Source organism: Artemia sp. Qi Xiang Cuo, chromosome 3, assembly GCF_049724085.1.
Source record: "Artemia sp. Qi Xiang Cuo chromosome 3, ASM4972408v1, whole genome shotgun sequence".
Taxonomy (NCBI): Eukaryota; Metazoa; Arthropoda; class Branchiopoda; order Anostraca; family Artemiidae; genus Artemia; species Artemia sp. Qi Xiang Cuo.
In genome coordinates this window covers 68,027,402-68,041,058 of record NC_142796.1, presented here as the reverse complement: position 1 = coordinate 68,041,058, position 13,657 = coordinate 68,027,402, and the positions used below count along the sequence as shown (strand labels likewise).

The following is a 13,657-nucleotide window of genomic DNA, read 5'->3' as shown; positions in this document are numbered from 1 at the left end:
TATTATTAAAATCATTAATAATAGTAAAAAAATCATCCAAAAAACCAAAACATACCAACTTATGTAGAAATTACAGGAGATATCCCAAAAATTATATTATTCAACGTTCTAGTAAAATGAAAGAAACTTCAATAGCCAAACACGCTATAAACCAGCCGTCATTTCAACTCTTCGGGTACAATTCTGATAATAGAAACATATCCAAAAATCAAGTTATAATATTTTCTAGCTCCAAGGAAACTTCACGTTCATTTTGAATGGTTTATTTGGAATAACATAGTACAACTTGTGCTTATCAACTAATAACAAGGGGAATTCAATTCGTCAAGTTGTTTCAGTGGAATTAAATAAATTTTATGGCTGATCACTTTATTTCGCCAAAGGGGCTGGTAACTGACAAAACATCAGTAAAATAAATTCCTTTATCACTAGGTGGTCGTGCTAGGAGATCTTACTATGTTTGCGCCTAGCGGTTTTGACATCAATTTACTTCTCCCTCCCTTTAAAGGTCAGGTGTTTTATTATTCAAGAAAAAAACAATATCGAAAATCAGAACCGTGTGTTTGTACTTCGGTCAATACAAACACACAACACTTTTTTCATTCCTTCCTTGTAAAAACTTATTTATAGAATGATAGGCCTATAGGAAAGTATTTTGATACTCAATCTACTCTTTTTTGTTTATTTAAGGCCATTTTTATCTTTTATCTCTCATTTTCTTATTTCCCTTTTTATCTTTGTCTTTTATATCTTTTTACATTAACTCACACTATTTTTGTCTTTGCTAATATTGTTATAAACCAAATATAAACACGAAAAGAATAAATATAAAACTTCGATAAGTCAGCTTTTAATGCACAGTAGCCAATACATTATTACATATGAAGGTTTATTACCAGTGAAAAACAACAACACATTTTCCAAAGTGTCCTCCGCCACCAATTGTGCCTAGGATGCACAATCCTGTAGATCCCGAGCCATTGGCATAATTCCCCGGTTTTTTACCACCTCCCCCCACTAGATTATGAATACCTTTTTGTAGTTGTTTTCTATGAACAACACCTTATTTGGCATTTTCATTGGGAAAAAAAAGAACAAAACCCCCCCAGCAAAACTGTCTGTTCAAATTGGAAAAATATACCCCCCCCCCATCCTACATTCCCGTAGTTTGACAGCACAGAGCAGTTTTCCGCTGGCACAGTTACATCAACACAAAAACACTTATCCTTCAATTTCTAATAGAATGAAATTTAGCACGTCTACTTTTAAAATAGGTTCACTTATAAAAATGTACTTTAGAATCATATATTTTTAATTATTTCTAAGTGAACAAAATAATTTGAATAATTATGGATATAATGTGTCGTAACTGACCGCAGCGGAAGGGTAACAATTACGACACGTCTCATAATCTCTCACCATCTCAGCAACACATTAGCAGATTTCAAATTTTGATAGATTTATTATTTGCATGCAAATTAAATTTATTTAACCAATTACAAACTTAATTTAAAACTATAATATTTTAAAGAACTATATTATCAAGGTGGATTCCTAAAATGGACGACAATCAAATAAGCGTGATGTCTCTTCTCTTCACATATCTTAGAAGCTGTAAAATGGCGCTGGCTGTGACACCGGGTATTCTGCTTGCGGCAGCTATCTGAAGAAGAAGAAAAAGGTTACAGTAAACATTTTATTAATCAATCAGCTAACTCGTTTTAAATCACGTGAAACACCTTAAGGTGTCTATAATGTGGATTTTTTTTTCCTACCGCGCTGGCTCTGTTATGTTAATATAACTGGATTTTTTACGATTTTATTTAAAGGATCTAATATTTCACTGTGAAAAGAGGTCTGTAGAAGGAAACTAATATTTTTTGTTGAAAAGAAAAGGTTGAAATCTATCTGGTTTAGAAATAGAGCCCAGGCTCTATGAGCTACGCCCAAGGGTCCCCGATACCAATTTTAATACCTAAATATTACATCGACAGGTTAACACAGCCACAGTTTTATAGGAGGGAGGATAGACAAAGAGCTTGCTAGCATAAATGCGGATATATAAAAAGATATATATATATATATATATATATATATATATATATATATATATATATATATATATATATATATATATATATATATATATATACATATATATATACATATATATATATATATATATATATATATATATATATATATACATGGGCGCCCATATGGGGGGGCAGGGGGGGGGCTCTTGCCCCCCCTGGCTGAATGATGCTGCCTTATTTTTATATTTTTGTTCTGAGATTTTTATTATATAGCATTAAAAGTAGCAATTCGACGCAGTTTGCGCCCATATATATATATATATATATATATATATATATATATATATATATATATATATATATATATATATATATATATATATATATATATATATATATCACCGCCGGGCCTGGCACTTGACACTCGGCACGCTTCTATATATGGATTCTCATTATCGCTTATTTTCTAACCACAGACAATTTGAGACAATTTGCTGTCTTTTCATACTGCAGTCTATTCAAAGATATTTGATTATAAAAGCAGGTCCGATTACTAAAAATGATATCCACTAAGCTTCAAACTTTTAATTTTCTCTATTAAGGTTTTTTAAATTGTTGTAATCTCTTGCTAAAATAAATACAAATATAATTGCAATTACCAGCCGTCTGACCTCGGCACTCAAAACGCGGCAGGCTTCTATATATGCATTCTCATTGTCGCTTGTCTTCAAACAGCAGATAATTTGCTGTCTTTTCATACGGCAGTCTTTTCAAAGATATTAATTTAAAAAACTTTTTCCAAAAAACAGGTTTTTCAAAGAAAAGTAAAGAACTCAATTAAACAAAAAATGAGCAAAAATAAAATGAAATAATCTTCCAAGCGTGAAACTACGCTTGGTTAAATAAGCGGGGTTTTGCGCCCAACTTATGTTAATTTCTGCTCGTTTACGAATCAGGGAGTGAATTTTATCTTACAAAAACGCTAACTTTAGAAATTTTCTGGTAATTTCTAGTTTGAATTAAACCATTATAATTATTGCTCAGGTACCGTAAATATTTTTGCAGTTTACATAATAACTTTTGCGATTCTGAATCACTACATGGCTTCATTTGTAAAAACCAAAATTAAGGCTCTGAACGAATTTTCTCAAACTTCTGACCTGTCTAAATCGTTGCCAGAACAAAATTTATACTTTACTGAAAAAACATAAATGTTTTTACTTTTATAACTTTAATAAATCAAATATTAATAACATTTTGGTTACTAAATATCAGTATATGTATATTGAACTGACAGTGCACATTTATTTGTATTTTTTCAGTAAAGTGCAAATTTTGTTCTGGCCTTGGGAGGGCATAGGGGTTTTGCGCCCAACTTATGTTAATTTCTGCTCGTTTACGAATCAGGGAGTGAATTTTATCTTACAAAAAAAACCTAATTTTAAAATTTTCTGGTAATTTCTAGTTTGAATTAAACCATTATAATTATTGCTCAGGTACCGTAAATATTTTTGCAGTTTACATAATAACTTTTGCGATTCTGAATCACTACATGGCTTCATTTGTAAAAACCAAAATTGAGGCTCTTGACGTATTTTCTCAAACTTCTGACCTGTCTAGATCGTTTTTTTTTAGGCCAGAATATACCAGAATGCCAATTTTCCCGCAAAATTATGGAGCCGTTTTCGAGAAAAAATATACATAAATACATACATACATAGACAATTATTGCTCACATATAAAGACACCACCAATTTTTCATATATATATATATATATATATATATATATATATATATATATATATATATATATATAAATATTTATATATATATATATATATATATATATATATATATATATATATATATATATATATATATATATATATATATATATATATATATATATATATATATATATATAAAAAAAATATATATATATATATATATATATATATATATATATATATATATATATATATATATATAAATTACGGTTAATAAACAACAAAATGTTAAAGGAAACTGAAAGAGTAAAGAAAATGAGAAGAAGTCCATAGAAGGGAGAAGAAAGGGGAAAAATACAAAAAAAACATTTAGCCACCTAAACAATTTTTTTCTTAAGAATTCAATTTAATCTCAGTTTGAATGCATGTTTGAGCATATCGGAAAAACAACAAAATACTCTCGGCAGTTTTTTTTTCAACCGATGATTAGGCAATAAAATCCAAACCTTAAATGTTTTTTTTTGTACGTTTCCCCCCATTGGTTCCTTTATACACTAATTTGGATTTGGCTTCTAAAAATACTCAATTTCCCCAGAATATATGAATAATTTTAAAAGCATTCTTTTTCAATGAGGAGATGCGAAACCGTTGGAAACTTACCTTTCCTCGAAAGAATTTAACGAAGAGATACGGATATACTTACTGTTTGTGGCTTAGACGAAGCAAGTCTCTCTTTTTCTTCATTAGATAAATTCAACCGATTACTGCAAAGAAAAGAAAAAAATTGATTGTCATGTGAAAACATACACACACAAAACAATACAAATAAGGATAGCCTCGTACCAAACAGTGCAAAGCAATGTCGCCATCCTTTGTAGTTTGCTATTACATTTTTTATTAATTTTTTCCCCAGGCTGAAGTTTTTCCTCATGTCTGTTTAACACCTCAAACCCAATTCCTCAGCATTTACTTGTTTTTTTTCTTCTTCTTTAGTGGGTTTTGAACTCAAAAATCGAAGATGTGTCATTTAAAATCATTCCAGGGAAAAACTTAGTTGACGTTGCTTGAGCAACGTGGTTGGTTGACAAAACCTATAAAAAAGTAACAAGACGTTGTCCTTGCTTCTTGCCTTCAGATTGAGCCATGTATCTAGTTGTCAATCTCTCAGAATTTTTGAAACGACGTGTCCCAAGATCAACAGTTTCCAAAAATTAAATAATGACACGCTTCTTAAAGGAGGCAGGGTCGTATACAGGATTTTTTTTTTCGGGGGGTACAATAGAAAAGCTTAAAAAACACATAAAAAAATTGTTTGTATTCATTTTGTTACGCTTTTACGAGTCGGACAAATATTTCGGGGATGGGTGGGGTTCAAACCCCCTAACCCCCTGGATACGACCTTGAAAGGAGGTCTCAGAATAGACTGTTGCTGCATAAAACAAACGTTATTCTCTTATAAATAATGTTCTTTTTAAAACGAACTCTTTATACAAGCTTGTGTCGTATTACTTTGCCCTAAAACACAAAAAAAAACTAACTCAATCCATGGAATCCTTTCTAATAATTCACCATTAATGAGCTAAGGCCAGGTCAGTTCTTAAGCTAAGGTCATCATTATCTGTCTCATATATTTGTTGGCAAGAACAACTTCATTCTGCGTCTGTAACCGAGTTATTACCAGATGCCCGCTGGGCCGCTATACTGACAATTGCGAAACTACGTCAGTGCGCTGCCTTGACATTTTACCCCGTATTCAATAGAGCGAATTGGAATTAATTGCATTAACTTACTGAATAAGCGTAATTACTACGCTCTATTTAACGTGGTTTGAGCAGAAAAATTCAATTTCTTACAAACACACACACAAAAAAAGATGGAAGAAAAAAAAAATCTTGCAAACCCATAAAATTTTCGAAATTAACCAGAAGTACCATTAGCTTATTTTAATAGATAAATATTCCAGGAGTTTTCTATCTGTAAAAGCACTAGTTTAAATTTACTATTACTTATTACTATTTCCATTTACTCTGAAGCACAAAAAGCATTCAATTAATTTCAACATGTTTCAATAATTGCTTTTGAACACCAATTCAATAAGTACAATGCCTATTCAACGGAAAATTGATATCGTTGCGTACATGGTAGGCACAGGCATGCGATCCGCTGAAGATGAAATTCTCTACGATTATTGCTACCTGAATTGGGTATAAATCTTTAGTTTAAACACTAATAGATCCCCCTCCCATTAGCCACCAGCCGTTGCAATTGCAGCTCTATAATTAAAACCAAGTGAAAATATTGAAAAACGGGCAGGTTTTTTTTTATAGGCAGTACAAAAAAAACAAACAAAACAAAGCCGTGCGTATATGCAGACATAGGCCTATAAACAGTTGAGGGGAGTGGAGAATGTTTACGAGCCTGGACCCTTACAAAATTGTCTGATTCTTCTAATTCCTTCCATAATTTTCACTGCATCCAACTATTGTTTTGAGTTTTGGCGAATTTGCGAATTCTCCATAGCGAAAACAAATATACGCACAAGTACCCGTAAGTGTTATATACATGTTTCAATAAAAATCCGCTTAGAGGTAAATTTACAAGAATTAAAAAAAAGAATTCCAATAAAAAAAGACAATCATTATTCTACTTCCAATTAAAATATAGAGTTCAAAACTTTGAACTTGTTAAACTGCGTGATAAGTGTTACTTATCATGGCAAAACTTGCAAGGTTGAACAAAAATTGATCTTAAATCCCAAAAGAAATAATCAGCTCAATAGTGCAGCTTAAACAACAAAGACAACACTGATTAATTTTTGTTATCAAGTCCGCAAATACCTAAGTTAGGAATACTTAAACAGTGTTTGCCGTATTCATAAAGAAGAATCAGTCAAAATTAATTATTTAGTTATTTCCCCAAGAAAAAAATTGCACGTCGTATTTATGGCAATAAATAACAAAAATTGAGGAAAACAAGAATTTCTATCTTTGGAAGGAAAGAAGCAATTCACGGCAATTTCCCGCTTCTTGGATGAAAAAGAGTCATCACTAAAAAAAGCGATAGAGCTGTAAAAATGATACACCACTCCCTTTCAAAAAAGAAATCCAAAGAGTTGCACAATAGCAGGTGAACCCCCATTCTTTTTTTAATCCCACCTATACAGCACTCATTAATACTTGTATTATTTATATTTTAAATTGTCAAGAGTTCATCTATTGAACAATAAATTTACACAAATACACAAAAAGCTTCCCGCCCCCGACAGACTCCACGGTCAGGAAAACAGAGAAGAAAGGAGAAGAGAAGTAATATAAAATAAATGGTAAATAATCCGTAGTCTATAACTCACTAATAACTTTAGGACCACACGACGCGAGAAACCAAACAGCAATACACAAATCATCAAAACATTGCAAATCTGACCAGCACAAGCCACCCCCACCCAAAAACCCTATCCTCATAGCGGGTCTAGGAGTTTCCCACGAATATCTCCCCCCACCCCATATTCCCTCTGGATAATTTTAGATGTTCATTAGAAGGGATACTGAAAGTTCTACTCGCCTATTTAGCGTTGTCTACAGTAAAGATCCATAAGGGTTCAATGTATTATTATTCATTTATTATTTCTCATAGGCACTTCATATGGAGGAAATGGTCATATAAAACATTGGAAATGGCTCATTTGAATGCAAATTAAAAGTTCTAGCTCTTTTTAAAAGTCAAAAGTGATTGGAGGGCAACAAGCCAACACCGACACCATTTTTTCCCCAAACACATCCAATCAAAATTTTGAGACAGCCATTCTATTAAAAATAGTCCAAAGGTCAAATATCCATGCCTCCAGGTTCGACAACCCCCCTTCCAGCCCCGGGCAAGGGCTGTAAGCTATGCAAGTTGCCCGTTGCTAAGATATAAGGTTTTTATGGGAAGGGTGGTATAAACTTTTGATGCGGCTCATTCAATTGGAAATCGAAAGTTCCAGTGCCCTTTTTAAATTCAAAAGTGATTGGAGGGCAACCACCAACCTCCCACGCCCTTTACACCCAAATGCATCCAATTAAAATTTTGACATAGACATATTCTTCAAACTAGTCCAAAGATTAAATAACTATGCCAACGGGGTGGACATCCCCCCCTCCTCGCGCAGCCCCCGGTGCAAAGGATGTAAGTTATGTAAGTTGCTCATTGTTAATATATAAAGTTTTTTATTAGGAAAAGAGGGCATGTTTGATCCTAGATCTCCCAAAAAGGCTTAGAGTATTAAGATGAAACTTTAAGGAAATGTAGAAAACACACTTTGTCCTTGCTGGTTGAGAAAAGGAAATATCAGAATATATAAGCAACAGATGATTGTATTAGGTTGAAACTTTCAATGTATGTTGAGGAGGAGTTGAGGAGAGACTGTAGGGCAACCAGCAATCCTTCCCCTTTTATGTGCCCCCACTCGTTACTAATGGTCAAAATTTTGTAATTATCGTTTTGTTTAAACTAGTCAAAAGGTCTAATAGTTAGGAGGGGGGGGGGCAAATGGATTAAAGTGTGGATTTTAACACCAGCACAGACTAACTTTCATTAAGATTTCAGATAAATACCAAATTAGCTTTGAGGAAGGGGCGACAGGAAGATGAAGAAAGAAATTGATATACAATCCCTCTTGATTCCCAGGAATATTTAGGGTATCCGCTGTTTTTATGAAAGTAAAGAGTAACATTAAAATCCAAAATAAGCAATATTTACTCCGTAGAGGAGACCCACATCCCCAACCTCCCCCTCATGGTCGTAGAGACTTCGGAGGATGCTCATTCGATCGGAAAGTGATAGTTCTAGTCCTTTTTTAAATTAAAAGTAATAGGAAAACCAACCAGCTGTTTTTTATGTTTGGTGCTTTTTTATATCTGAAAAGTGACCACACATTCTTGATCTTGCTTTGGTAAAAAATAATACACCAAACATTGGTAGATGAGAGCTTTAAAAATCTAGAGTATGATGCTGATAATGTTGGTATGAAAGTCTTTTTTGTTATCCGCCACCCTAGTGAAGTACCACTTATTCCTGCCGATGCTTATTGTGCTTTGAGTTGCCGTGTAAACTCCTGTTTGCCTGAGTTACGCTCTTTGTCTGAGTGTGTGAGAACTCTCCTGCCTGGAACAATTGGATGCCTTCCGTCGTTAATGTAAGAGTGTACTGTCTCTTCAAAACCGTCCTATGCAGTTATTCTAAAAAAACCACCTACTAACCTCAAAGATTCTATTGAGCGCAGAGACCCTTGATACCCTGGCTGGTCATGATCTGATCATGTCAAGAAAGGTGGGCAGTCAACATACCCGAGATAAAGCCTCAGCCATCTCTCACGCCACCGCTGCAACTAGTCAGATAAATGTAACCACTCATGTCCTTAATCAAAAAGTGCTTGGTATTGTGAGTAACATCCCTGTAGTTGTGCAAAAATCAGAGCTTATTAGTATGATTCCCGTCTCGTTGATGCAACTAAAATTGGAAGTTCGGATCCTTCCGCCTTAAATTTTTAGACGATGCTGCCCTTAAATAAAGCTATAAATGAGGGGTTGTGTTTGGGATATGAGCTTTTTAAAATTAGATGTTTTTCTGAAGTTACCTCCTAGATGTTACCGTTGTCAATCGACGGAGCACATTGTCGGAAATCGCCCACTCCCATCGACTAATCAAAAGTATTCACGGTGCGCTGCTGGACATTGTAAATAAACGTGATAATCCTTGCACTGAAAGCCTGAATTGTGCCAACTGCGGGGGAAGTCATTTTCCCTATAGTCTCAGATGCCCAGTGTTAAAAAAGCTCTGAATAAGGACAAAAAATAATTGCTAGTGGCAATAGATTTCGCTTTGTTTCACCAAATAAAAAGATCTTCTTATTGATGAGCTTCTTGATTATGATATAGTTTTCCTACAGGAACATTTTCTAACTAAAGCCAATACAGATACTCTTAAACGGTCACCCATCCACCACACGCTTGTACGTGAAGCTAAAAAAACGCGCGGTCGACCCTCTGGGGGCCTTGCAACTTTAGTTCGCCTCGCTAACAAACCTGAGCTTATTTCTTCTGACCAAAAATTACTGGCAATAAAATGTGATAATATGGTCTTCGTCAATGTCTATAAGCCATGCGATCACAAGAACATTTCTTCTCTAACTATCTTCGCGTGTTCTTGTTAGCGACTCAGGACAGTTCTGATAAGTGACCAATTAGGGATTAAATTGGATTATGGCTGGTCGTATTCATATCAATCGTCTGTCCCAATCTGAAAGAAGTGACCTGTTTTTGATGCTTTGCCTAGTGGCTATCAGTTAGTCAATAAAGATAAACAGTTTACCTACATTCATAACCGTGATGGTTCTAGATCAAACCTTGATCATATTAGTTTCAAGGGGATCTCTCGTGATTCCTCCTGTCATTGTTTTGGATGATAAAATTTAGGATGATCACTTGCCTTTAACTGGTGAAATTGAGTCGCCTGCTCTACTGGCTTATAACCGTTTTTCTTACCGTAATAAATGGTTTAATAAGCCAAATTGGAAACGAGTAAATTCTGAAGTTTATTTGTATGTTCTTTGCTCGTTATTATCAAGCCTGAAAGTGCCTTTTCCCCTTTTACAAACCTCTGTAAGGTCACCGACAGCTAAGATTGATTTAAATTGTTACTATTACCAGATCGTGCATTGTTTGAAGTCAGCTGCTTCAGTTTTAGTTTCTGTTGAACGTGTTAGATTTGGCACCAGAAAACCGTAATGGAATGTGTGCCCAGAAGTGAAAAAAGCTAAACAACGCGCCAAGTTTTGGCTTCACCTTTGGATTGTTTGCGATCGACCCAAGTCTGGTGAAGTATTTAAAATTAAACAAAATTCGAAACATCAGTTTAGATCTTCTTTGTGTCAAGCCCGCCTGAATGGTTTGGATGGCCCCTCGGATCGAAAGTCTTGGTCCAATGTAATTAATAGCAGCAAGTGTGTGCCTGCTACCGTGTCGATTATCAAAATCAGTGATTTTGTTGCTCATTTTACTCTTGTTTTTTTCTACATTTAATCATTCTATCCAGTCCATGTTTTCTTCCTTATAGCATAATACTGTTCCTCGAGTTCTTCGGCAAGTCCATATATTGTCAATATCTAGTGGTGATATCTATCAGGCTTTTAAGAGTGTTAAGAAATCAAGTGTTCCTGAAATGGATGGTCTATGCTACAATCACTTCAGCATTAAGTGTCCATTATTGTTAGCGCTCATTCAGCTCCTATTCCAGATGTGTTTAGTCAAGTCCTTATTTCCAGATAGTTTTCTTTCGGGAATTGTAACATCAGTTTTGAAAAAGGGAAAGGACGCAGATAAGTGATTTCCAGTTATCGACCAATTCCAGTGTCCTGCTTCATGAGCAAGCTGTTCGAGTATGCCGTATTGCCTGAAGTTTTGACTAAATATGATTTTTTTTATTTTCAAGTCAGGTTCAGAGCCAGGGTTGGTTGTTGTTAGGCACATCGCATACGTGGTCAGCTGCTCGTTTCTGCAAAAATTTATAAAAAGCCGATTTGATTTTTCTCGATTGATATCTTAGGCACTTTTGACAGCGTTGTACATTCGCAAGTACTTCGCTGCTGAGTTAAAATAGGAGTTAATTCTTCCGTAGTAAAAGTTCTTCAATATTGGTATTCCAATCCGTTGGTTTGGTTAAAAAGGATGTCTGATATATCCAAGCCTATCTCAGTAAAGAAGGGAGTCAGGCAAGGTGGTGTGCTGTCTCCATATATTTTTAAAACTGTGCTTGCGGACTGTTTGCGAATGCTGTCTCCCACTGTGTTTTTAGAAAATACTGCTGTTAGTCACGTTGCCTATGCTGATGATGGTCTGCTAGTTAGTCGTACTAGATCAGGCCTCACAAAGAATTTAAATGTTCTGATTAATGCTTTGAGAATGATTGGGCTTTCTGTAAATGCTTCAAATTGCGAGTTTCTGTGTTTCAATATTTATAATCCAGCTCCTCCTTTACATGCGGGTACAATGCTACTCAAGTGTGTCTCAAAGTTGAAATGGCTTGGGATTACTTTTTCTGATACACTTTCGACTACATACTCGTCTCTGGTTGCTAGTGCTCTGCAGTGTATTCGCTTGTCATCAAGGAGGCACACTTGTGCCTCTATAAAGAGGCGACCCACCACAATGTTAAGCGATTTCCGGTCCTAGCGGTCGCAGAGAGACAGCGGCAATCGCATTTTGTAGCCCAAGCTCAAACTAAGAAACTTGCAAAATTTCACCCCCCTCCGACTTTATCTTCATAGGTAAAAGTGGGCCGGAAGTTTCTATCCTCCGACCACAGCCCCCTTTAACGTTGTCTGATTGGGCTGAAATTCAGAGGTTAAGCTTTCCTAGGGCCCGGGAGCTTATCCTCGAAATTTCAGCTCAATCCCATCACTCCTTCCCTGTTTTCCAAAAAACAAATATAGCCACTTAAAACTAATTTTTTTTTCTTGCTAACCACGCCTACAGGCCACAGTTGGCAACTGATCCGGGTGAATGAGGACTCATTCGAAGCAGAATTCGACCTGTTAGGGTCTTTTGATATTTTCAGACCGAAAAAATTATCCCCCGGATTTACATTTACGAAAAACCTCGTTTTCCTATAAGAGCCCATGTTAATTTTTCCCACTACAGCCCCCCTTTAACGTTGTCTGATCGGGCTGAAATTTAGAGGATAAGCTTTCCTGGGGCCTGGAAGCTTATCCTCGAAATTTCAGCTCAATCTGATCACTCCTTCCCTGTTTTCCAAAAACCAAATATCAAGTTTTGTGGGTATTTGCTTGCGTCAAAAATAGATTCCACATACTAAAAATACAATTACAATTGTGTCTCTTTAGTACAGCGGTCGATACTCCTGACTGTCAGGCGGAAGACGCGGGTTCATTCCCCGTTAGAGGAAATTTTTATATACTGAATTTAAAGTTTAAAAAAGAAACTCAGTTTCTTTTTTCAATTATTTGAAAAAAATTACGTTTTCTAAAGAGTTAAAGAGGCTGAGTTACAAGGTCGACCCTTAAAACACCCTGTCGAGAAAGAAAAGAATAATACACAATCATCTAACAGTTAGTCAATCAATAATAAGTAATAAACTGTACAAAAACGTGCAGAAATTATTTGAAAAAAACTACGTTTTCTAAAGAGTTAAAGAGGCTGAGTCACAAGTTCGAACCTTAAAACATACAGGGATTAGAAGGTACAGTTGGGGGGTTGCCGCCCCCAGACCCCCCGCTTTCGCAGCCTTTAAATAAAAAAAAAAATTTTAAACTGAAAGTAAGGAGCGACATTAAAACTTAAAACGAACAGAAATTATTCCGTATATGAAAGGAGCTGTGCCCTCCTCAACGCCTCGCTCTTTACACTAAAGTTTGAATTTCTTACAACTCTTTTTTTTAAACAATAAAAACTATAGCGTAAAGAGCGAGGCGTTGAGGAGGGCACAGCCCCTTTCATATACGGAATAATTTCTGTTCGTTTTAAGTTTTAATGTCGCTCCTTACTTTCAGTTAAAAATTTATTTTTTATTTAAAGGCTGCGAAAGCGGGGGTTTGGGGGGCGGTAGCCCCCAACTGCACCTTCTAATCCCTGTACGTTTTAAGGTTCGAACTTGTGACTCATCCTCTTTAAATCTTTAGAAAACGTAGTTTTTTTCAAATGTATGGTAAAATCTCGCCTAATAGAGGGAAGTACAGCCGCCGAGGCTTATTACCATAGTTTTTGTTCTCCTACGATTTTTTTTGTTTCCGGTTTGCAGCCTCTAATGCGCAAAAAAGACCGTCTTCAGCTAAGGAGAGGCTATTTTAAATATTGTAAATTCCTGCTATATTTATCAAGGTGGTACAGAAATCACGAGAT

The 13,657-nt window shown here is 35.2% G+C and overlaps 1 protein-coding gene across 1 annotated transcript in view; it reads right to left on the bottom strand.

Moving 5' to 3' along the window:
• Positions 1 to 1,407: 1,407 nt before the first annotated feature.
• LOC148954451 (5-taurinomethyluridine-[tRNA] synthase subunit MTO1, mitochondrial) overlaps positions 1,408 to 13,657 on the bottom strand; it is a 108,512-nt gene continuing 96,262 nt past the window's right edge. Inside the window, exons 9-11 of the mRNA XM_089086275.1 lie at positions 9,002 to 9,053; positions 4,468 to 4,528; positions 1,408 to 1,663 (exon numbers count right to left, since the gene is read on the bottom strand). Coding sequence (XP_088942401.1) covers positions 1,571 to 1,663; positions 4,468 to 4,528; positions 9,002 to 9,053 — 206 coding nt within the window. The 3' untranslated portion in view covers positions 1,408 to 1,570. The remainder of the gene's footprint in view (positions 1,664 to 4,467; positions 4,529 to 9,001; positions 9,054 to 13,657) is intronic.